General features: G+C 39.3%; 1 protein-coding gene across 2 annotated transcripts; it reads right to left on the bottom strand.

Moving 5' to 3' along the window:
* Nucleotides 1-10521: 10521 nt before the first annotated feature.
* KRT74 (keratin 74) lies at nucleotides 10522-24239 on the bottom strand. Of its 2 annotated transcripts, XM_044678814.1 has the most exons (9): nucleotides 23781-24239; nucleotides 22546-22760; nucleotides 21091-21151; nucleotides 19859-19954; nucleotides 18516-18680; nucleotides 17481-17606; nucleotides 14972-15192; nucleotides 14290-14324; nucleotides 10522-10727 (listed from the first exon to the last, which is right to left on the bottom strand). In XM_044678814.1, exons 1-9 carry the CDS (start codon nucleotides 24237-24239, stop codon nucleotides 10522-10524), a joined length of 1584 nt encoding a protein of 527 aa, XP_044534749.1. The 2 variants fall into 2 exon arrangements, with proteins under 2 accessions (XP_044534749.1, XP_044534750.1); XM_044678815.1 differs by lacking the exon at nucleotides 17481-17606.
* Nucleotides 24240-26158: the final 1919 nt, after the last annotated feature.

Below are 26158 nucleotides of genomic sequence, written 5' to 3'. Positions count from 1 at the left end.
AAATACAAAGAATTCAAAGAAACGTAGGCTGATTTATCTGAACTGGAGCAGAGTAAACAGGAAAGCAGGACAGGAAACAGAACAGTAAGCAAAACCAAGAAAATAATATATGTGATGACTACAACAATGTAAATGGTAAGAGAAAAAACAAAACTGAATATTGTGTAATTATAATGACCAAGAAGCTTGGCCCTGGAGAACAGAGGAAAAAATATACCTCCCTCTCTTCTTTGCAGAGGTGGAGATTATGAGTGTAGATTATTATGTATACTATCAGATAAAGTAAATATATTTGTTGGTTTTCTTAACTGCTTTTTTCCCCCTCTTTATTTTTAAATATTTACTACAAGAGGAGTGATGGGTAGGAGGGAGAGGAAATATAAATCAATTTTTAAAATAATCAAAAGGCATCAAGAAAGAAAATCCAAAAAGCAAAGAATGTAGGATTGCTCATGTCTCAGTTAAAACATGAAGGGATCAAGTGATGAAGTAAAAAGAGGACTGGATTTGGAATCACAGAATCTGGGTTCAAATCACTACTCTGTTATTTACCTGTAGGACCATGGGCAAATTACTCCCTTTCTTGGGGCCTCAGTTTCCTTTATTATAGAATGAAAGAAACTTAAATGATCTTTAAGATACATTCCAGCTAGTGGAGGAATACAAAGATGAATTACAAATCATTCCCTACTTCTTAGAGTTTATAATCTAAAATTATCTCTTGAAATGCAAGATGCTCCTGGCAAGAGTAACCCATTAAGCCATCATCAGTCATTAACACTATAGGTGGAATTAGCTTATCAGATCCTTTACAACCTGCCAGTTAGTCTTAAATAGTACCACATAAGAATGAGACATCCAATGTTTGTTGTTATTGCTACTGATGACAATAGTGGAAGGGTAGCTCTGTAAGGGAGCCATATAGGGCACTGAAAGGAATGGGCAAGCAGATATATGTGTATACTGAGGATGAGACATGGAGAAGAATATTGCCAAAAAGAGATTGATGGAAAAAGAGGGGTTCATATAACAAACAAAATACTCCAAGAAAACAGATATTTTATTGTTTTATATTCTATTCACAGTGTCTGTATCTAATAGGCACTTAATAAATGATTGTTAAAAGGAGGGAGGGAAGGAACGAATGAATGAACAAAGGGAGGAATGAAGGAGGGAGGAAAAGAGGAAGGAAAGGAGAGAAGGAAGGAGGAGGGAAGGAAGGCGAGAGGGAGGAAGCTTCTATCTAACTCACAATTTTGCCAGGGGTCAGGACTAATGGGTGACCTCAGGTACAGGCACTGTTCTGGTTTCTTGGTTGGGACTTCAAAGAAGGAAAAAACAAATAGATAGGAAATAGGTGAGGGAGGGGAAAAGGACATAAGAAGGGAAAGAGAAGGAAGGAAAAGAAGGGAGGGATTGATTTGGGGTCAGAAGACCGAGGTACAATCCTAGTTCTACCTCTTGTTTACATATCAGACCTTGGAAAAGTTAACTTCTCTGGGCCTCAATTTCTTCATCTTTAAAATAAAAGAGTCAAACTTGATAACCTCCAAATATTTTCTCAACTCCAGAATTATGATTCTTGTTTCTATTTTTTATATTTTTCAGATCTCAATCTGTTTTTTAATTTTTATTTATTTTTAATTTTAATTTTTTATATTTTCCCTTAGTTATATATTTCATGTTCTTTCCCTCTCCCCAAACCCCCCTCCCCTCAACCTCCCTTAGCCGATGCACAATTCCACTGGGTTTTATGTGTATCATTGATCAAGACCTAATTCCATATTATTGATAGTTGGACTAGAGTTATCTTTTAGTGTCTACATCCCTAATAATATCCCCATCGGCCCATGTGTTCAAGCAGTTGCTTTTCTTCTGTTTTTCTCCTCCTACAGTTCTTCCTCTGAATGTGGCTAGTTTTCTTTCTCATAAGTCCCTCACTCTTGCTCTGGATTCTTGCATGGCTGCTAGTAGAGAAGTCTGTTATGTTCTATTGTACCACAGTGTATCAGTCTCTGTGTACAATGTTCTCCTGGTTCTGCTCCTTTCACTCTGCATCATTTCCTGAAGGTCATTCCAGTTCACATGGAATTCCTCCAGTTCTTTATTCCTTTGAGCACAATAGTATTCCATCACCAACAGATACCACAATTTGTTCAGCCATTCCCCATCGAAGGACATTCTCTCTTTTTCCAATTTTTTGCCACCACAAAGAGCGCAGCTATAAATATTTTTGTGCAAGTCTTTTTCCTTATTATGTCTTTGGGGGTATAATTCAAGCAGTGCTATGGCTGGATCAAAAGGCAGATAGTCTTTTAAAGCCCTTTGAGCATAGTTCCAAATTGCCATCCAGAATGGTTGGATCAGTTCACAACTCCACCAGCAATGTATTATTGTCCCAATTTTACCACACCCCCTCCAACATTCATTACTCTCCCCTGTTGCCATTTTGGCCAATCTGCTAGGTGTGAGGTGATACCCCAGAGTTCTTTTGATTCGTATTTCTCTAATTATTAGAGATTTAGAACACTTTCTCATGTGCTTATTGATAGTTTTGATTTCTTTATTTGAAAATTGCCTATTCATGTCCCTTGTTCATTTATCGACTGGGAGATGGCTTGATTTTTTTGTACAATTTATTTAGCTCCTTGTATATTTAAGTAATTAGACCTTTATCTGAGTTTTTTGATATAAAGATTTTTTCCCCCAATTTGTTGTTTCCCTTCTAATTTTGGCAGCATTGGTTTTGTCTGTATAAAACCCTTTTATTTTAATGTAGTCAAAATTATTTATTTTACGTATTGTGATTTTTTTCTAACTCTTGCTTGGTTTTAAAATCTTTCCCTTCCCATAGATCTGACAAATATACTATTCTGTGCTCACCCGATTTACCTGTAGTTTCCTTTTTTATATTCAAGTCATTTACTCATTCTGAGTTTATCTTGGTATAGGGTGTGAGATGTTATCTAGGCCCAATTTCTCCCATATTATTTTTCAATTTTCCCAGCAGTTTTTATCAAATACTGGGGTTTTGTCCCAAAAGCTGGGTTCTTTGGGTTTTTTGAAAACTGTCTTGCTGAGGTCACTTACCCCTAGTCTATTCCTCCCTTCTGTCTCTTCGCCAGTACCATATTGTTTTGATGATCTGGTACTGCTAGGCCACCTTCCTTCATGTTTTTTTTCATTATTTCCCTTGATATTCTTGGTCTTTTGTTCTTCCAAATGAACTTTGTTATAGTTTTTTTTTTCTAATTCAGTAAAAAAGTTTTTTGGTAGTTTTATAGGTATAGCACTAAATAGGTAAATTAATTTGGGTAGGATGGTCATTTTTATTATATTAGCTCATCCTACCCATGAGCAATTAATGTTTTTCTAATTGTTTAGATCTAGTTTTAATTGTGTGAAAAGGGTTTCATAGTATAATTCCTGTGTTTGTCTTGGCAGATAGATTCCTACGTATTTTATATTGTCTAGGGTGATTTTAAATGGAATTTCTCTTTCTAACTCTTCCTGCTGCGATGTGTTGGAGATATATAGAAATGCTGATGATTTATGTGCATTTATTTTTATCCTGCAACTTTGCTAAAGTAGTTGATTATTTACACTAACTTTTTTGTTGATTCTCTAGGATTTTTTAAGTAGGCCATCATATCATCTGCAAAGAGTGATAGCTTAGTCTCCTCACTGCCTATTTTAATACCTTGAATTTCTTTTTCTTCTCTAATTGCTACTGCTAGTGTTTCTAGTACAGTGTTAAATAATACAAGTGACAATGGGCATCCTTGTTTCACTCCTGATCTTATTGGGAATGCTTCAAATTTATCCCCATTGCAGATGATGTTTGTTGATGTTTTAGATATATACCATTTATTACTTTTACGAAAGGCCCTTTTATTCCTAAACTTTCTAGTGTTTTCAGTAGGAATGGGTGTTGTTTTTTGTCAAAGGCTTTTTCAGCATCTATTGAGATAATCATGTGGTTTTTGTTGGTTTGCTTGTTGATATGGTCAATTATGTGAATGGTTTTCCTAATGTTGAATCATCCTTGCGTTCCTGGTATAAATCCCACCTGATCATAATGAATAACCCTCATGATCACTTGCTGGAGTCTTTTTGCTAATATTCTGTTTAAGATTTTTGCATCTATGTTCATTAGGGAGATTGGTCTGTAGTTTTCTTTCTCTGTTTTTGATCTACCTGGCTTTGGGATCAGTACCATATTTGTGTCATAATAGGAGTTTGGTAGAACTCCTTCTTTGCTTATTGTGTCAAATAGTTTGTATAGTATTGGAATTAGTTGTTCTAGGTTTGATAGAATATGATTCTTATTTCTAGAGATCTCTGTCTGATGAGAAAATGAGTTATTAGTTAGCAGAAGACCTACAAAACGAGGTCATATTCATATATGTAAAACTGTTACTTTCTGTTTTAGTATCTATGTAATTTTTATTTAGGCTATATTGTATTTAGGCTATGTAATTGGGGTTAGGTGACTTGTTGAGGGCACATGGCTAGGAAGTGTCTGAGATCATATTAGAATCCAGGTCCTCCCTGCTCCAGGGCTGGAGCTCTATTCACTATGCTATCTAGCTGCCCCAGGAGGTCATATGTTGAGAGCCTACTATGTGAGAGACACATTATAGGTAATCCCTGATTTTAGAGATCCATTTCCTTGGCACCTTTTCTCTTTATCTCTCCAAGATATCTTTATCTGGCTTTTTTACTCAAAAATAAAGACATCTACTAAATTACTCTAAATGTTAGGATAATCCTATGGTCAGTAGTTTCTAATTGGTTAATGAACAGGATCTTATTTCTGGTTGAGTCTAGTTTTATTCTGATCAAATTAGCAATATATTTATTTATCTTCTTAATGTCCATTTTGATGCCTTCACTATTCCCCTTTTAATTCTCTAATAATCATAGTTGGGACAAATACCCAAGAGGTGGACAAAAATAAACAGGAACATTTACAGAAAAAAGTAATTAAATTAAGGGTATCCCAACTAGGTGGAGGGTAGGGAGGGTTTATAAAATAAAGACACAATCACAGGTAGGCATACTGATCAAGGAGAAGTTACATGAATTGTCACACAATAAGTATCTGGGTTAGAATATGAATTCAGATCTTCCTGACTCCAGGACCAACACTCCAGCCTCTGGCCTTCCAGTCTTGTTTCATATCACTCTTTTTCATGCCCTTTCTGGTCCAATCCAAATGAGTTGGCTTGTCCTCCAACATATATGGTATTCTTTGGCCTATCACCTTGACTTTACATAGATAGGATCCTACTTTAATAATTCCTTCTCTCCTTATCTTCTAGAATCTCTGCTTTTCTTCAAAACTTGGCTCAGGCACAGTCTGTTAAACCAAGCTTTCCTTGATATCCTCAAGTTGATTGTTCTCCCCACTCCCTTTTTTTTTGCCTTCTCCTTCCCCTCCCCCCTCCTCCTCCTGCTCTTCTTCTTCTTTCTTCCTCCTGCCCCTCCTCTCTCTCCCATATTCAGAGTGTAAGGAAGAAATATACATTTGTATGTGTGTGTGTATGTGTATATATATATACACACATAAATTTTTTCCAGTGCCTGGAACATAATAAAAAATGTTAGAAATGAATGGAACTGAGTGATTGAATCAGATGACCTCTAGGATCCACCCTCCCACGATTACTCTAAATCCTTTAACCACTTAAATCAGAATGTACCACAGGTAGCTAAGAGGAGGTGGAAGGTTCCAATTCAAAGCTTGGACCCCCAGTGTGTATGCAGGATGGATAGAAGGGCATTTAAGAGTAGGAAAAAGCTGGAGGCACAAGAAGAGAATAAGGAAAATAGTTTGCTAAGCAAATAGTTGCATCCCCTCCCATCCTAAAAAAAAAAAAAAAAAGAAAAATGACTTAATGATGATAATTCCAATGACATCATCTCCCATCCTTCCAGCTTCTTATTGCTCTGAAAGGAAGAATTCAAAATGTTTGGCTCCCAAGAGGGGTGAGCCCAGCACTCCTCATCAGCCTGTGTTGGGTCTTTCATATCCCTTCTCCTATCTTGTAATTTCTGACAAGGTCCACTAGAAGAAGATTGACCCAGCCCATCCCACTTTCCTCATCACCCCTAATATCATCTTACAATCTGAGCAGCTCATCTCTGGGGCAGACATAGCCGCTGAACAGGTTTCATGTTGGCACTGCTGTGGGTGGGTGAGTTCATCATGGAAGGGTGATGTAGGTCTCTCTAGTGTCTTAGATACAGGATTGGAATAAAAGGAGACCCTTGGAGACAATCTAACTATTATCAAAAGGAGATTTAGGTGATTCTCTGAAGAAGAGAGGTGATGGACTCAAGATGCAGTATGAGAAAAACATTTTCATATAAAGAGACTGATAATATTACACCATATATATTACAAGACAATACAAATTCCCATTTTGGCCATATATGTATGTATATACACATACAATATGTACATACACACAAATGCACTATATATTCCGTTTCACATATCTGGACATATGTAAACATATATATATATATATATATATATAGTTTTATATACTTTTGATTCACTGCATATATTTGTTAAAGAGATTTTATTTTTTCTTTTTCTCACCAAATATGACCTCAGACTCTTACTAGTTGTGTGAATCTGAGCAAGTCACTTCACCCTGCTGGCCTCAGTTTCTTCAGTTGTAAAATGAGCTGGAAAAGGAAATGGCAAACCACTCCAGTATCTTTTCCAAAAAAGAAAAAAAACCCAAGTGGGGTCATGAAGAGCCAGACATGACTGAAAAATGGTTGAACAATAAAGGGAGAGAGAAAAATAAGTGCTTATTTATTGGTTAAAAAAACACAAGGAAACAAAGTTTCTTTAACCATAGGAAATAAAGGTTGGTCATTTCCTGCTTCTGTGTTGACCATGTTAGCCATACTGGTTCTCAGGTCAAGGCTGAAGGAGAGGAGCTATTAACTCCTTATGGGTTGGCTTTTGTACAAAAGTAATGAGGAAGCAATGCCAAAAAGCCAAAGCCTTCATGCTCTGAGCCATTTATTTTTTGCATTTTATTTTAATTTTATTTTTTTAATTATGTGTAAACAAAAATATTAACTTTTTAAAAAGTTTGAGTTCTCTATTCTCTTCCTCTCTCCTAGAGAAAGCAAACAATATGATAAAGATTATATATGTGGAGTCATGCAAAATATTTCTATATTGGCCATGTTACCAAAAAATATTGCAGACAAAAACCCACCAAGAACAATAAAGAAAATATTTTTCAATTTGTATTCAATCTCCATCAGTTCCTTTTCTGGAGAGCAATAGCACTTTTCATCATAAGGTGTTGGGGAAGCTAGGTGGCATAAGGGATAGAGAGCCAGGGCCAGAGTTGGAAGGACCTGGGTTCAAATCTGAACTCAAGCCACTTTATAACTGTCTGACCCTGGACAAGTCACTTAACCCTGTTTGCTTCCTCTTATCATTGCCGTTCTATGTTAGAGCTACTGGGACAGAAAGTAAGAGCTTTTAAAAAAGAAGAAATGTTGTCTTGGATTATTCTTTGCTACCTTTCAAGGGGAAATCCTCCTAGCCTCCATGGGACAGGCTTTTCTCCTACCACATGGGATGTTGGAAATGTTCACCTGCAGGCTAGTGAGATAAAAAGGAGAGTGAAAAGTTTCTTGCCTTGGGTCATTGAGCTCTATTGCCCAAAGAGGGCATCACTGTTCAGTTTTCCTCAGTCTATTCCATTCATCCCATCTACTTCTTTGCCTCTACACTTTCCACTTACAGGGTGTCCCAAAACTCTTAGTACAGTCAAAAGCTACTGTGCTAATAACTCTGGGGTAGATTTATTTGGCATCTGAATGAGTGTGTTCATGTACAACTCCACAGCCATGACTCTAGTGTTGACGTGCTGAAAAGGTGTCTGAGGGGATGCCCATCTGTGTACATCTAAGCAGGCTTGAGGCAGAAACTCCACGAGAGATATAAGCACTCAGAGTTACATTCCAGCTTTGACTTTGAATCTGAAGCCTGGCACAAAGTGAACATTTAACAAATGTTTGTTGACTGATTGACTATCTGATTGACACTTGGGCAATGATTTTTTATACCCTTAACTTCTATCTTAGAATCAACACTAGGTATCAGCTTAAGGCAGAAGAGCAGTGAGGGCTAGGCAATAGGGGTTGTGACTTGCCCAGGTTCACACACCTAGAAAGTGTCTGAGGTCAAATTTGAACCCATGACCTCCTATCTCCAGGCTTGAATCTCAATCCACTGAGTCACCTAGCTACCCCAACTTGGGCAATTGTGAAACTCTTTCTAAGCTTCAACATCATTCTCTGTCCTCTTTCCTTTCCACTCTTGCATTTTATTAACCTCAGAATGTTCTAGAAATGTGAGTAATTACTCTGGAATTTTTTTTTTTTTGCTTGTTATCCAAGTGAACATGATTGTGAATGACTAAGGACCAGCACATGGACTCCAGGACTTCCTTGAGTGTACCTGTGTATCCATAGCTGAGAAGGGCTCCCTTTCTCAGGAGGTAGATAGTATTATTTATCATAAGTAAAAGGTAATTTTTTAAATCTAACATACCAAAAACTAAGTCCATTTTCTTCCTCTCTAGACTATTTCCCTTTATTGTCAATAAAGCCTCCACTGTCCCATCGTCCTCTCTATCCAATCAATTGTCTATTATTTCTTTTCATGCAGTGTTTCAGGTATACCCTTTATCTCAACAGACACCCTCCTAGTTCTACATGTTCATCATCCTTACTGCTGGATCCCTGTTCAGGCTCCCTGTCTCCAAACTGACTCCTCCTGCCAATCCTTCCACCATCAAGTAGTCAGGATAGTTTTCTCAGATGCCATTTTGAACCATCAGCACCAAAGCCAGCCCCTCCACCAGCAAGATTACCACTCACTGAAGTCTCAGATAATGGTTAGCATGTTTTAGCAGTAAAGTATTTTTAATTAAGGTCTGTACATTGTTTTTAGACATAATACTATTGCATCTTTAATAGACTAAAGTATAGTGTAAACGTAACTTTTAGATGCATTAGGAAACAACAACAAAAATTGTGTTACTTGCTTTATTATGATATTTGCTTGGTTGTAGTGGTTTGGATCTGAGCTTACAATATATTCTCCAACATATTCCTGTATATATCCCTCAGTTTGTGCTATTTTAGCACATACTTGACTGCAAAATGTAGGTGGGATTATTTCTGGAGGCATCCCCTTTCCCCCATGATACTGGGAGCTCCCTCCCCAAGGACAAGTTCTGTACTTTTACCTTACTATGAAAACTTCCCCTAGTCTGGGTCTCTGGGACAAAACTTTGCATACAAAAGATCACTTTAGGCCACCTCTAACATTCACCTCCACAACTTGGGATAAATCTCATAATTTCTCATAATCCTACTTTTCTTATCTGTCAGCCTGAGATAATAGCTTCTCTTCCAATTTTACGGGGTTTTTGTAGGGAAGAATTTTGTAAACTTCTAAGCCTTCATAAATGAGGGATTAATCTCATTATTATTGGGAGAGTTTGCTGGAAAATGGGACTAATGGAAAACGGAGAACTCCACTGAAGTTACTCTAGTGCAGTTTATTTGATATACAGCAGATATAACTTCAAGTCATTGACAATAAGCAAAGGACTACATAGCATGCTAGTTATTTACACAAAGAGCTAAGGCTGCTGAGATTTGGGCATTACCACCCAGTGGCCTAGGGAGCAAATTCTATCCACTGAACATAGCTCATGGTTTTCTCTAGAAGCAAAGAAAAGCATTGAGAGATTAGGGACTGCTGAGGGGCATGCCCCCAGAGAGATCAATGGGCAAAAATCACAGACCCAAAGACCCCGAGATGACCTAACCAACTGAGTTTTGCTAAAGTTGCTGAGGATGATGATCAGCTTTCTATTCACTTTGTTTTATGAGGAAGGGATAATATTTTAAAAAAATAAAACCCCCCCAAGCTCTTTTGGCAATGGGTATTTCTGATGGGCTGAGAAATCACAGCCCTTTGCAACCAATAATAAAATTGTCCCATGAGGACTTGACCCATGAGGAGTCAGAAAGCTATCCAACTTTTCTCCCATTACCCCACTGCTTTCTTCTTCATGCTGGGAAGAGACATTACTTCTCTTACTAAACATTTGCCGAGGTTCACCTGTTCTCCCTCTTTTCCTAAGCATCTCTCTTCTTCAAATCTTCCTTAGGACAGAAGATGTAATTATAGTTTTTACTTTTAAAATATACTTTAGGACTGAAATCTTCAAAGGAGTAAAAAGCAGAAAAATCAAGCATTACTCAGGGGAGATATTTGTATCAATAATAATTTGGAATCAAGCTAGACCACAATGAGGAGTGACCAGAGTTCGTTCTAAACACTCTAGAGACGTAGAAATTGTGGGTATTTTAGGGCAGCAGCAATCAGGGTCAGTGTCATCTTCAGGCAATGGGCAAAAACCACCTTCTTCCATGGTGCCATGGTGAATGGGGTGAGAAAGCTTATCGGGTAGTTTTCTTGGCTGGGGAGCTGGCTGCAGAGGTCTTGGTCAAGGAATCCTTGAGGTCACCCACTCCTGCCCCTTTGGTCTTGGTATCAACACTTCGGGCACTGCTGGAGGTACTTGGCCTAATGCCACTGCCATAGCTGGAACTGATTGAATTGGGTCGGTAGCCATAGCTACTCCCACTGCTACTACTGATCACAGCTGTGGAGACAAAAGCAGGAGGGAAAAAAAGGTCAGTGGTTATAGGGGGACTGTATGCCAGACAACAAAACCAAGATGGGATGCTAGGTAGGCTACCAAAAGGTAGAACACAAAAGCAAGCCTATTAATTTTTATTCCCATAAGAGAATGAGTTTCCTTTGCAAAATCCAAAGGGGTTTTGACTAGAAGTGAAGTTCTTAACCATAAATATCCGGAAATAATGGAAAGTTCTCTGCTCTGGAACTTTTTTAAACCTTTACCTTCTTTCTTTGCAGCACTTCTAAGGAAGAAGAGCAGCTAGGACTAGGCAGTCAAGGTTAAGTGACTTGCCCAGGCTGACACATCTAGAAGTGTCAGAAATCAGATTTGAATGTAGGTCCTCCTAACTCCAGGCCTGGTGCTCTATGTACTGTACTACCTAGATGCCCCTCTGGAACTTTTTTAGAAACTATCATCATCATCATCATCATCATCGAAATGAGAGTGATAGCAGCCACATAGCAATGATTAAGTGGAATCAAAAGGTCCACCAAGGCCAACAACCAAATAAGCTCATTTACAATTATTTTATTGCTGTTCAGTCATGTCCAACTCTTGGTGACCCTATCTGAGATTTTCTTGGCAGACATAATGTGATAGTTTACCATTTCCTTCTCCAGTTCATTTTACAGATGAAGAAACTGAGGCAAATATGGTTAAGTTAGTAGCCCAAGGCCACATAGCTACTATGTGTCTGAGGTCATAAATGAGTCTTTCTGTTTCCAAGCCTAGTGTTCTATCCACTACACCACCCTGCTGCCCTATCCAACCATATATTAATTTTTTAAGTCAAATAAATGATTAAGTTAGGCAGATTTGTTTGTGGAAACACAAACAGGATAAAGCTATCCTGGCAATTCAGGACCAGGTCACTGCTTCTGGAAATTGTAAAAAAGATTATCCTTAAGGAACCAAGACTTAGTGATCAATGTAGATCATACAAGACCCCTCTAGACTGTAAGCCTCTTGAGGGCAAGGACTATCATTTGCCTCTTATCACAGAGCTGGGTATGTAGTAGGAGCTTAATAAATGTTGATTGATAGAGTCATGTCAGTGGTGTTTTCAGTGAGCCCTATTGAGGATCAAATTACAGCTTAATATTTTATGTAATTGTATCAAGCAATTATTGAATCCATTCATTTAATAGTCCATAGAACATTAACTAGTCCATTGAACATGAAAGAAATATAAAAATTATAGAGATGAATAAATACATTTATCAATATATAAGCAGTGTGTATATATATATGTATAAATATATATACATATATGCATATGCAATCAAAATATAAAACTACTCTTCTGAGAATGGTGATTGGCTCCTAGACCATTTCTTTCTGAACTTCATCAAAAGGGTGAGTAGCCTGGGAGTGGGAAGGAAAGGGAGGGAGGGAGACAATTTGGATCTCATAATTATGGAAAACATGTAGAAAATTATTATTACATGTAATTGGGAAAATAAAATGTCTTTGAATAAAAAAGAAAAGATATAAGTAGAATTTTCATATAATCTTAGAGTTTACAAAAAATGGAGAGATTTATGAGAGTTATTCGAAAACAAGTGACTCTCATCAGAAATTACAGATTTTGGGGGGCAGCTGGGTAGCTCAGTGGATTGAGAAGCCAGGCCTAGACTTGGGAGGTCCTAGGTTCAAATCTGGCCTCAGACACTTCCCAGCTGTGTGATCCTGGGCAAGTCACTTGACCCCCATTGCCTACCCTTACCACTCTTCTGCCTTGGAGCCAGTACACAGTATTGACTCCAAGATGGAAGGTAAGGGTTTAAAAAAAAAGAAATTACAGATTTTTCAGTGAAGTGGTAGAAAGTTCAACTTGTCATGAAGGTTGAAAACATTTAGCTCCCACAAGATGTCTAAAAAGATCCAGTCAGGTGGCTGAAATTCTATAAGTAGATGCTCACTATTCTTTATAAAGTCATAGATGATATAGTATAGATAGTAACTATTAGATTAGATAGAATCTAAATAGAATTTTATTTCTGTTTAGATAGAAACTTTGAAATGTCTGGATAAATTTGCTGAAAATAGAACATCATTACAAACAGAACTGATGCCCTCAACCTCCTGGATATATTTGATCTATTAAAATTTGGGAATAAAGATTCTAATAGAGTTACCATATTGAAGACTCAATCTCCAAACTAAATGGAATAATAGTAGAAAATAGTAGAAAAAGAAAGACTTTTGAAATATAAAGACTTATAGGAAGAAATTAAAAATGGATGGAGACAAGATAAGATACAAGTTATCCTTGTCGTTCCATCATTTACTGTAGCTGTCTCAAGGGTGCTTTCACTGAGTCTGTAGAATGTAAGGCTATATTCCAATTTTTCAATAAGAAATAGTCTGTATCTACCTTTACAGTAAGGCTCAAAATGTTAAATATAAATGTTATTATTATAACAGAATAACAACTTGTTCTGGGACTATTGCTAATTAAATCCCATCAAAATATGACATTAATGATATAGCAGTGATGAGAACAATAAAAAACAAGTAGCATCATAGGATGAAGAGAGAAAACTGGCCTCAGAGCCAAAAGATCTAAATTCAAATCCTGCTTCTGGCATACTGGCTATGTTACTCTGGGCAAGGTAGGTGATGCAGTAGATAGAGCACTGGACCTAGAATCAGGAAGATTTTAATTTAAATCCAGCTTCAGCCACTTGCTAGCTTCTTGATCCTGGCTATCATTTCACCTCTGCCTGCTCCTCAACTGTAAAATGGGGATAATAATAACATCCCTCTCTTTGGGTTGCTGTGAGAACCCAATGAGATATTTACAAAATGCTTAGCATAGTGTCTGGTATAATAAACACCTTTAATAAATGCTTGTTTCCTTTCTTCTTTGAACAGCTCAGTGCCCTTAGGCAATTCTCTATAATTATGAGTTGTACAAGTAATTGCTGATCTGCATTGGTAGAGGGAGTTTCATCACTGGGAATTACCCACACCAATAAAAGTCCAAGGGGGGGAAAAAAGAAACTTACTCTCATCCTTCATTATGGTGTGTGTGGCACAGTTGACCCTGAGGCCTTGCCAGTGGAGTTCAAGTTCTGACAGGCCCTCCTAGATTGGATGGGATTTGGGGAAGGATTCAATGGCAGACTGTGGACCTAGCTCACCACCAGAGGGTGGTGGATATCAGCCACGACTCATGATGATCTTTTCCCTTAGCCACAGAAATTGCATCACTGGCAGGCAGGGGTGTCCAAGTTCACAAAATCCCAGATGATTTAAAACAACATTGACAAAAGCTCACCCTCTTTGGGAGCTTTACAATTTACAAAGAGTTTTTTTTTTTTTCAGAGAAACTTGAGGAGGCAAGCAATCTACACTCAATCCAGCTAAGAAACAAGAAGAAAGAAAATTATTCCAAGCCTCCTAGACTCTGTTAGGACAGCATATCTGTCTAATTTCATCTTTGGATCTCCAGTGTCAAACATGGAAATAATGTCTTATATTGAACCCTAAACCCCATAGATCTTTTAATCACACTTACAGATGCTCACAGAGGATGGATTCTCACCAGACATCCTGTAAGAGAGAAAATAAGAACCTTGTAAAATTCTAGAAATGTCTAGACAGGTTTTGTTCAAATTTGTGGTCATAATACTTTCAGAAAGATCCAGAGGGAGTCCAGAATACTACTGTTTAGGCCATGAGCCAAAATTCCTCCTTTTCTCTTTCCTTCTCTACTCTTCTTTTTTCATTCTTCCCTTCTTTCCTCCCCAATTTCCCTTTTTACCTTCTTCCCCTTTCTCTCCTTTCTACCTTCTTCCCTTCCTCCTTTCCATCCTTTTCCCCCTTCCTCTTTCTCCTTCCTTCCTTCCTTCCTTCCTTCCTTCCTTCCTTCCTTCCTCTTTTCACTGCATTACCTTAAAGGATCTTGTCCTCTTGTTCCCATGCCTTACACTCAGCTATACCAATAAGTGGGCAACAAAAGAACCAAAAGACCTTAGTCCAGTGATTCCCAAAGTGGGCGCTACAACCCCCTGGTGGGTGCTGCAGCGATCCAGGGAGGCAGTGATGGCCACAGATGCATTTATCTTTCCTATTAATTGCTATTAAAATGTTAAAAATTAATTTCCAGGGGGCCAAGTAATATTTTTTCTGGAAAGGGGGCGGTAGGCCAAAAAAGTTTGGGAACCGCTGCTAATCTCACTCATTCTACCCCACCTCACCTGCACTCCTCTCCCTCCAGGAGCTTCCTATAGGTAGCAATCTCCACATCCAAGGCAAGTTTGGTGCTCATCAGCTCCTGGTAGTCCCTTAGCAGGCGGGCCAGCTCTTCCTTGGCACCATGCAGGGCACTTTCCAGCTCATCCATCTTAGCCTTGGCATCTTTTAGGGCACAATCACCCCTCTGCTCAGCATCTGCAATGGCTGTCTCCAAGTTGGAGCACTGTGGGGTAAAGAGGAGGCAGTTAATTATAGAATCAGTATTTTAAAGCTGAAGTATTAACACATTTCTCTATCATTTCAAGCCTTATAAAATGCTATCCTTCCTTCTATGAAGTGATGCAAAGAGAAGAAAGAAGAACCAGGGAGACAATATACACAATGACAACAACGTAAATGAAAACAACTTTAAAGGACAACTTGATTTAGATTAAATATAATCAATCAAGAAACAATCAGTATTTATTAAGCACCTACAGTGTGCACTGTACCTAAGTGGTATGGTGGATAGAGTATCCAGCTGGAGTCAGGAAGACTAACTTCCCTGAGTTCAAATTTGACCTCAGACACTTATTAGCTGTGTGGCTCTGATAAATCACTTAACCCTCTTTGCCTCAGTTTCCTCATCTGTGAAATCCAATATCTTTGCCAAGAAAGCTCCAAATGAAGTCATGAAGAGTCTGACATGACTAAAAACAACTGAACAACAAAAAATGTATCAGACACTGTGCTAATCACTTAGAATAAAAAGAGAAGGGGAAAACATTCCCCTCAAGGAGTATACAATTTAAAGGAGGAAGTTATAATATGATCAATATGGCCCAGAACAGGGGTCTTAACCTCTTTTTTGTGTCCTAGATCACTCTGGAAGCCTGTTAAAGCCTCTGGATGCCTACAGATCCATCTTAAAATATCTGAAGAATTTTTTAAATGTTTTACATTACAGTTTTTACATTTACATTTGAAGTTAGCAAAAATAAAGATGCAATTTTTCCCTTCCAAATTCATGGACCCCTCTGAAATCTAACCATGGACCCTTGGTCCAAAGTATGGAATACACTTCCCTCCTCTCGCTAGAGATGGAAGATGGGGAATGGATAATTATGAGTACCGAATTTTACATAAACTAAAAGACAGAGTTGTTGATTGATAGGTTGTAGAATATTTTTCTTTGTAACTACCCGGGGATTCTATTATAGATGGTTGGAAGGTGGAATATGAGGAAATGATTAGCTGCAGTATAAAAAAATGTTTTTGTCTTTAAAAATAATGCTTTCATTTTTATAGCCACCTCCTGAGATAGAAAGTACAAGTATTAGCATTCTCTTTTTACACATGAGGAAACTGAGGCGCTAAACATAGGTGGGTATCTAGAATTCTAGACTTAGAGTCAGGAAGATCCGAGTTCAAGTGCAACCTCAGACACTTATTGTCAGTTTCCTCATCTGTAGAATGGAACTAATAATAGCACTTCACAGGGTTGTTGTGAGGATCTCGTACAATGCTACAAATACTAGCTTATTATTATTCACAGAAATTAACTGACTTTCCCTAGGTCACAAAGGCAAGAAGCTAGAGAACCCAGTTTTAAATTCAGGTTTCATTCCAAGTTGAGTGCTCTTTCTATTATATATGTTGAGATAAGAGGAGGACAAGAATATAATTGTGATAAAGGATAACCCAATAGTGTCATCGATTAGTCAGCAACTATTGATTAAGCCCAACCTATGTGTCAGGAAGTGAGATAAGCCCTGGAGATAGAGATCCAATGAATCTACTCATATATGGCCAATATAGGTTAGCATTCACACACACACATCCACATCATGCAGAACCCTGTCCTGCAATTTCAAACAAAGGAGAAACATGGCCCTAACATTCAAGAGACTCCTATTCTAAAGGGATTTACTCTAGAGAGGCAATCAGAGTTCCCTAAAGGTAGCTCTGGGATTGGAAGTAGGAGGCTAGTGAAGGGATCAAGCAGTTCTTCCTGGAGGAGGGAGGGACATCTGGAGAGGGCACAGGAAATAAATGAGGGAAAGGGATGAGCAGAGGAAGGTGTGAGCTCAATCAATATCTGCTCAATCGGGATCTCACAAGTCTATTGTTTAATTTTCAATGTAAGCATTTGCACTTCAGAAAAGGACTTGATTTATTATTTTGATTATCTAGAATTAAATGATGGAGAAACTGTTCATAATGTAAATTAAGCTTAAAAGTATTTGAATTTAATTTGGGAAGGAAGTGGGTTGTTAGCCATTTTCCTGCACACCTCTGGGTCAGGGGATGAAGGACCATGTAGTTAGGGACACCTGTGTGGACAAGGACAAGGAACAAGATTATCAGAGTGAAGCAGTGATTTTGGATTGGGAAATCTAGAATGCCAAAGTATGGACTCTGGGAGCAATAAGTGTAGGGACACTAAACTGAGACTCAAATCCTCAACCCCAAGAACTCCAATTCCATCTCTAATTTTGTTCCTTAAGATGGCAGAAGGAAGTTTCATCCCACCTGCTTTTTCACATTGCCAATCTCACAGCGAAGCCTCTGGATGAGACGGTTCAGCTCCGAGATCTCATTTTTGGTATGTTTGAGATCATCACCATGCCGGCTGGCAGACAGCTGCAGTTCCTGTATCTGGTGTTCAAGAAATAAAAGCCAATAAGAAAGGGCATGAGCCTGTTTCACCCCACACACCTGGCCCTGCTCAGGCTCCTCCAATATGTTGCAGGTGAGGGAGGATAAAGCCTCAGTGTAGTTTAGTCTGAACTCCTCATTTTACAGATGAGGACACTGAGACCCAGTAACTTGCCCAAGGTCATGGAGGTAACAAACATAATAACAAACACCCTGCTAGCCTTTCCTGACTTGTTTTGATAATTTTATCGTGACATCTTTCTATGTTGGGCATAGTTGTCCATACAGTATGACTTAGATTTACAATCAAATAACAAAGGGGGATGGGGCAGGAAGAATCAATATTAAAGGGTTAAGGGTAGCTCACATGATCTTCCACACAGATGTCCAAAAAGACATAAAAGTGTCAAGACAAGCCAGGAAAGGACAGAGAGCTATTTTCTTCTTACTCTCTGGGTCTGGATCCATGGCATTCTCTTTGTACAGCTCTCAGATCAGTACTTTACAGGATTAATGGGGCTCTACCTCTGATGTCTTCTTGACTATTGGATAAAACACAAACTCCTTCCTTTGGCATTCAGGGCTGTCTGAAGTCTGTTCCACTCTGCCTTTCTAGATTTGTTTTGTTATTCCAGCAGATCTGGACCCCAAGTGGATCCTTCATGTTGTCCTGTCCTCTATGCATTCACATAGTGGATCTCCCATGCCCAGAAGGTACTTCTACATCTCTACCTACTGAAATCCTTCTCTTCCTTCAAAGCCCAGCTATAGCATCACTTCCTTTAGGAAGCCTTCCTTGATATCCTCCACTTCAAACCTCCAACTAGAGGTAATCCCTCGTTCTCTGAATGTCCAATGCCTGTTTCTTTCTTGTTCTGAGTTTGTCAGGTGGCACTGCCCATCACTTACTTTGCTCTGGTACAAGCCTTCAGCATCCGATTTACTCTTTAGAGCAATCTCCTCATAGTGATTGCGGACCTCATCAATGATGCCATCTAGGTCTAGGTTACGGTTGTTGTTCATGGATAGGATGACGGAGGTTTCACTGGCATGGGTCTGGATCTGGGCAATCTCCTGTGGGGGCAGGAAGAAGACAGTCTTAGATCTCTCTCTCCTCAGGTATATTCATTGGTATATTCTCTGTAGAGCTTGGGGTGAAATGGAGATGAGTTCAAAGCTGGGACCTATGATAGGGTTCAAAACTCTGTAGAGAGGACCTCATTAGATAGGAAGCTCCTTTCTTTTTTATTTATATTTTATATTTATATATATTATATGTATTTATAGAATTTTTTTCTAGGTACCTCAACCCTTCCTTCTCCTCTCCACAACCAAAGAAGGCATCATCCAGCAAACCTATGTATATATAGGTTATGTCATTCTCTGGAGATGAACATTCACAAGTTATTCTTAAAATAGTAAATGTGTAGATGTATAAATTGTTCTGTTGGTTCTACTTGTTTCAGTCTTCATTATCTCTTATAATTCTTTCCAAGTTTTTTTTAAATTAATCTGCTCATTGTCTCTTATGGCACAGTAGTATTCCATCACAATCTCATTTGTTTAGTCATTCCTCAATTTGGGAAGCTCCTTTACAGTTCTCAATGCTATCATTCTATGGAAAGGGAAAATCTCATTGAAAATAAAGAAATGCCAGGAGAATCCATCAGATATGCAAATGAAAGAGAAGAATACATTTCCTAGAGTTTTTCAGAATCTAAGAATCCCATAACTGATGGGAAATAATAGACTTCATCTCCCTGCCTCTAAAAAAGGTAGCCTTCTTGAGCCAAATGGATTTGCAGGAAGTTTTGCACCAAGGGTAAGTACCACAAATCTCCTTTGGTGCAAGTGATATGAGGTGAGGACTAAGTTGAATGGAGTAGAGGGGATACTGCCTCAAGTAATCCTAGCTCCAAGGAGCAGGGAAGTAGCTTACCCAGGTTGCTATTTGGTAGCCTCATGTTTTAACTAATTCATCTAACTGAAGTACTAAATTCTGTTGTTTCTGTGTTGCAGATGGATTTAAAGGACTGTCAGCATCTTTTAAATATGGCACCCTCTTGTGTCCCTATCTAAGTTATGGTCCTGACTGGGAAGCCTTTCCCTCACTTTATATCGAAGAAAATCTTCTGCTCTAGCTTACTTTTCAGGGGAATGACAGCTACCTCAGTCCTACCAACAACCTCAGTCCCCAATTGGACAGAGGCAACCAGTCTAGGGAGGTAACGCATTTCAGCATGGGTCCTTACCGCCTCATACATGCATTTCAAGAACTTGATTTCCTTGTCCAGAGATTCGACCTTGGCCTGTAGCTCTACCTTGATAGTATAGGCAGCATCAGCATCCTATGGAGAACCACACAAGGTTACCACGTCTCACATTCCCACAGTTTCCATTTTCTTGGCCCCAGAGCTGGTTTGCTTCTTTGTGATATAGAAAGACACCAGACTCAGTGCCCTGGTTGAAGTCTCAGAGTGATATTCATCTGTATGACCTTGGGGGGTGGGCACTAAGGTTCTCTGTGTCTTAGTGACCTCTTCTACAGAATGGGAATAATAAATCTGGCCCTAATTATCTCACATGGCCATTGTGGGGAAAGCAATCAGGAAGTCTTAAACTACAGAAATATGATCTATTATCATCCCTTTAATCTTCAATATTATACCACCCACAAAAAAGGTAAGTTGATCATTACAACTTATATCAATGTGGCACTGTTTCTAAAAACTCTGATTCTTGGGGGGCAGCTATGGCTTAGTGGTCTAGAGATGGGAGGTCCTGAGTTCAAATGTGGTCTCAGGTATTTCCTAGCTGTGTGACCCTGGGCAAGTTAACCTTTAACCCCCATTGCCTAGCCTTACACCTCCTCTGCCTTGGAACCAATACATAGTTATTGATTCTGAAAGGTAAGGGATTTTTTTAAGTCTCCGATTTTTAAAGCTTAAAAGTATCTTCCTGAGAAGGGAAAAAATAAAAATAAGCCTTGTTCTCTCCATGTTGGAACCTCGGAAACAAGCCAAGAGATGTTACATGGTTTTCCTGAAGTCTTATAGAAAGCTCAGTTTTTTGATCTCCAAACTAGAGTTCTTTTCATTTCACATGTTTATCTGTGCTCCAAATGTTTCTAAACATCATCTTCCCCAACAAACTGAGAACACCTCTGAGGCAAGGAGTAGGTCTCTCCCGCCTTCTTCCTCCCTTGAGTTCCAAACCCAGCATTGCCTAAGGACCTGGGATGGACATACAGTTAAGTGCCGGGTGCTGTGCTAAGCGATGAACAAATATTGTCTCATTTGAGTTTAATGAATCATAGAATTTTATAGAGTTTGTTCTAACTCTTTTACTTTGCATTTAAGGAAATCCAGGCCCAAAGAAGTGAGAGACATTCATAGAGTTAATAAATAAGTGTCCAGAGCTCTTACTCCAAACTCAATTCTTCCCAGGAAACTACATGGTACCTGGGACCTTCTATTGTCCTCACCTTTTTGAGAAGGACAAATTCATTCTCTGCCGCTGTGCGTCTGTTAATCTCTACTTCATACCTGCCAACAGAAAGAGACAATGGATGCATTTAGCTCCCCTCCCGACAAGCTTCTCAGGGGCAGGTTCAGACAACCTAATCGCATCACATTAATGAGTGTGTGTGTGTATGTCTTGACTGCCATTGAAACACTATCTCTCATTTTTTTTTCTTAGCACTAAGCTGAATCTCTTTCTTATCCTATTATGTTCTATCTTATAACAGATTTCTCTGGGTACATGTTTTCTTGAGATTAGGAACTGGATCTCATTTGCATCTAGCACAGTGCCTGGCATACAGTATGCATTCTAAAATATGTTTGAGGTACTAATGCATCGATGATGTTCCTACAGATGAGTGTAACCATTCTTGAAATGAGCTTGGAATTACATAAAGTCACTAACAAGTCGATATTTTTTGACCAAAAAATTTCACTGTGAGGCATATATCCCAAGGAGGTCATTCACAGAAAGAAAGACTTTATAGACACCAAAATATTTATAGCAGCTCTTTTTATGGTTTAAAAAATCCCTGAAAATAAAGTAAATGTTTAACAATTGGAAAGTGGTTTTTAAAAATTGTGATATCAATGGAATGATATGTTACTGTATTGTAAGAAATTACAGCTGTGGGGAATGAAGAGAAGCAATGAAAGACTTAAATGAACTGATGCAAAGCCAGAAAAATGACATATTCAGTGCCTACAACAGTGTGAAGAGAAAGAAAAAAACAACCATAAAACAATAAACAATTCATGTTACAAAGTTGTAAAGGACTAGACCCAAAGATGAGATATGAGAAGGCACCTCCTTAGACTTCTTTGCAGAGACCCATGACTTGGGGGTAGGAGGTGGAGTAAGAAAGAGAGCACGAAGGTGGAATTTGCCTAAAATGTCAGATTTTTTTTTATGCATTGATCAATTTTGCTGGATTTTTTACCTGCTCTTTCTCTTTAAAAAATTTTTTTTTATATTTTTAAACCCTTAACTTCTGTGTATTAGTTCCTTGGTGGAAGAGTGGTAAGGGTAGGCAATGGGGGTCAAGTGACTTGCCCAAGGTCACACAGCTGGGAAGTGTCTGAAGCCAAATTCTTTTTGTTTTAAGAGATAGCTTTCTGGTATACAGGGATTAATCTAGGCAGTTGGAGAGAATGAATATTAAAGTTCATCAGAAACAAAAACAAATTAATTAAATAAATGTTGGCTAAATGGAATCGGTGCCCAGCCAATAAACTAGCTTGGCTATCCTAAGAAGGTCATCAGCCAAGACCTAAGCATGTCTTTCTCTTTCCTCTCTTCCCCTACTGTTTTTATTCTCTTTTTCCCCCTTCCAAGTCAAGATGCCCCAGAAATATGTTGGTGGATGTTGTATTGCCATTTGGGGAAAATTCCACTCTGTCATCCACCCACTCCTCACCTCTTCTTGAAATCCTCCACCAGATCCCTCATGCTCCTCAGCTCTGAGTCCAGCCTCAATTTGTCTCCTGACAGGGCATCCATCTGCCTCTTCAGGTTGCCAATGTATCCCTCAAAGATGGGTTCTAAGTTCTTCTTGCAGTTACTCAGGTCCAGCTGCTGCAGGAGGTCCCACTTGGTCTCCAGAACCTGGTTCTGCTGTTCTAGGAACCTTACCTAGAACCCAACAGGAAGTTACTTAAAGATCACAGGCTGAATACCAATATGACAATTCTGTGTGTGCAAAAGCAGGGTCACAGGGCTGAGAACAACATTCAGAACTTACTTTGTCCATTTTCCCTTCCTCTGTCCTTATTTTTTTTAAAAATACACTCTATGGACAAAAGTTTCACAGATAATTAAAGCAACATCCAGAAATTTTCTATGTGATATATTGTCTCACTTGATCCTAAAGAGAGCCCAGAGAGGTGCATGACACAAGTCTTCTCTCCATTTTGCAAAATCACGAAAGTGTGCCCAAGGTCAAAGAGCTTATAAAACCCTGACCTTCGGACTACAAGTCCAATTCTCTTTCCTAGAGGTACTTCCTGATTAATTGTTGAAAGGTCACTGAAGAGCAATATTCAATAGAAGCCCCTCAGATAGAACACCCGATGTAATGATCCCCAAACCATTTCAATTAGGAATTCCTCAATCTTTCTTACAATTCAGCACTTCAATTTCCTGTGATTACGACTGGCCCTTCTAGCCTTCAGCTAGCAAGCCCTCCAGAAACCCACATCCCTTACACGGTCACTTCATTGATGCTAGGTGGATAGAGTGAATAGAAGCCAGACCTAGAGATGAGAGACCTCCTAGCTGTGTGACCCTGACCGATTCACTTAACCCCAATTGCTTAGTCCTTATAGTTCTGCCGCCTTGGAATGCATACGTAATAGCTGATCTAAGAGGGAAAGTAAGGCTTATAATTGGGGCCTGGGGGGTTGTTTTTTGAAGTTATTTCATCCCCAACTCGCTTTTCAAGGGAGGGCTAGCCTCCATCTACCCTACCTAGGAATTTTGGAAAATCAATTTGATTATCTCACCTTGATTCATTTCTGCTCTGACTTGAGGTCAGGAAGTCCCTTCTGTTGTCTAACCTCAATCCTACTGAAAATCCTCTTCGGTAGCAGGAATAAGTGCCCATTTCCCCAACCCCCCTTCACCCGCCTCCCCCTGGAGATTTAGCAGGCTCACCTTGTCGATGAAAGAGGCAAATTTGTTGTTGAGAGCCTTGATCTGCTCCCGCTCCTGGGTCCTCACTTTCTGGATCTCAGGGTCCAGCTCCACATTGAGGGGAGCCAAGAGGCTCTTGTTGATGGTCACCTGGTGTATGCCCCCCGGTGGGCACAATGATGGGCACACAGCACCCAGAGCCACATTGCCAAAGATACTCCCTGCAAAGCCAGTGGCTCGGGTTGCTCCATGCCCAAAGCCGTACCCCCCTGTCCGGATACCCCCAGGCATATTGAGAGACATGCGACGACTGCCCACTAGGCTGTAGAGACTCCGGCTGCCAAAACTAGTTGCAGCCCCTAGTTGTCCCCCTGCCCGATAGGATGACGCACTGCCCCCTACTCTCCGTGGCAAAATCGCAGAGTATCCGCTGAAGTCACCCTTCTCACCGCCAGACTTCAGCCCCAGCTGCCGACTCATGGTGCAAGGAAGAATGGAGAGTGTGGAGCAGAAAAAGATCAGAAACCAAGAGAGCTAAGAACTAGTCGTACTAATGGGCCAGCTGGCCTATCTATCTCCTTATATCCCAATCAAGACCAGGACAGCCGGAAAAGGGCGTCTCTCCCCTATCTCCTCTCCTCCCTGTGAGCCAGGGGGTAATCGGCAATTTGCTGATAACCAAAGCCTTTATACCAACAAAGCCCATCCAATCTACTACTGGAAGTGCTGTTCTTGCAAGCTGCAGTGGTCTAATTTGCAATTTATCTGTACTCCCTAATTAGGGATTAGAAGAGTTATCCCCCAAAGATCTCCAGGATTTATTTTCTTAGCTAGGCCTCCTCCTCGTTTGAACTTTTCTGAGATCTCTGGGTTCCCTCTCAAAGAGATTTCATCTCTCTCCTAATAGAATCCTTTCAACTCTACTGGCATTTCCTCCAGTCAAGTTCCCCCTCCTCCCTAGGGCTAGAACACCTTCCACTAGACCCAACAGACGCAGCCAGATCGCTCAGGAGAAAACCAAGACTCGGAGGAATAAATTAAAGTAAATTTATTGATTAATAAATAAATTAAAATAAAAATTTCTGGAATTTTTCTTTTAGGTTTACAATATTTTCCTTACAACAAACCTTTGCAGTAGAGAGTATAGATATTATTGCTCCGCATTTTACAGATGATCCAGTAGCAAAGGTAGGATCTAAATTTAACCCCATCCTTTAACATTACTCTGAAAGTCCAGTATTCTTTACATTACACCATATTGGTTCTGTATGATCCACAATGCCCTGGAACATCCTGCACTGCAGGATGTTTAAAATAGGTTTCATGAATGAATGAATGAATGAATGAATGAATGAATGAATGAATGAATATGCAGAGATGGTAACTGCTTCTTGATGCCTTTCTAAGATTTCCTTTGTTCTCCAGTCTTCCTGGGTTTCCCTTAGAAAGCAAATGAATAAAGTTACCCTTCTTAGGGTCAGTCCCTGTAAGATGGGATGGAAAGATGGGCTCTGGGGCAAAATTCAAAGGGGAAAAGGGGAAATGAGAAGAAAAAATGGGTGAGATGGAGAGGAATCAGTGTGGTATATTGGAAGAGGAGGGACTCTAGAGCAGCAGTTATGGGTTCAAATACTACCTGTGTCACCTTGGCCAAGTCACTTAATCCCCCTGTCCTCAGTTTCTCCATCTGTAAAATGTAAGAGTTAGACTAGATAGCCTCTGAGATCCTTTTCAACTCGAAATCTATGATCCTGTTAATTGTTGAACCTCTTCTTTTGTATGTAAGGTGTGTTAGTGAAACTAAATTCATTATAAATGAGGGGCACAAATGGATTAGTATAAATAAATTTAGTGTTGTGTTGTTTTTTTTTTAAAAAAAAAACACCTGTGTAGTAGAAAAGACACTGGGATTGAAGTCAGGAGACATAGACTTGAATGTCAACTCTGCTTCTAACTATCTGTGCCTATTATCAACTTACAAAATCTCCAAGTTGGAAAAGACCTTCAAAGTCATGTCATCCAACCTGCATCTGAACAGGAATCCCCTCTACAACATTCCAAGTGAGTAATATTCCAAGCCCTGAAGAGGAATTTATCACTTTCTGAGACTTAAAAAATTCCACTTTTCGACAGCTCTAATTAAAGGGAAGTTTTTCCTTCAAGCTTCATTCAATGTTGCTGGTTCTGCCTTCTGGAACTAGGCAGAACAAGACCAGTGTCTCTCCCACGTGATATCCTTCCGATACTCAGAGAAGCCCTATCATGCACTCGCTCCCCAATCCTCTCTTTTCAGGACAGACATTCCCAGTTCCTTCAGGGGATTCTTATGTGGCATGGTCCTTGTCCTTTTCCTCTGCCTGTGTTCCAACTTGTCAATGTCCCTCCTAAAATGTGGTGCT

This window comes from Gracilinanus agilis, chromosome 5 (assembly GCF_016433145.1).
Source record: "Gracilinanus agilis isolate LMUSP501 chromosome 5, AgileGrace, whole genome shotgun sequence".
In the NCBI taxonomy this organism is placed as follows: domain Eukaryota; kingdom Metazoa; phylum Chordata; class Mammalia; order Didelphimorphia; family Didelphidae; genus Gracilinanus; species Gracilinanus agilis.
Note: the sequence above shows the minus strand (reverse complement) of the source record. Positions and strands in the feature narration are given on the sequence as shown.

Coding starts and splice junctions, on each gene's coding strand:
- KRT74 (XM_044678814.1), bottom strand. CDS start 24,239: ATGAGTCGGCAGCTGGGGCTGAAGTCTGGCGGTGAGAAGGGTGACTTC. Junction 18,681..19,858: donor TGAAATGCATGTATGAGGCG/GTAAGGACCCAT, acceptor CTGCCCCCACAG/GAGATTGCCCAGATCCAGAC. Junction 15,193..17,480: donor TTGGCAATGTGAAAAAGCAG/GTGGGATGAAAC, acceptor TTTACCCCACAG/TGCTCCAACTTGGAGACAGC.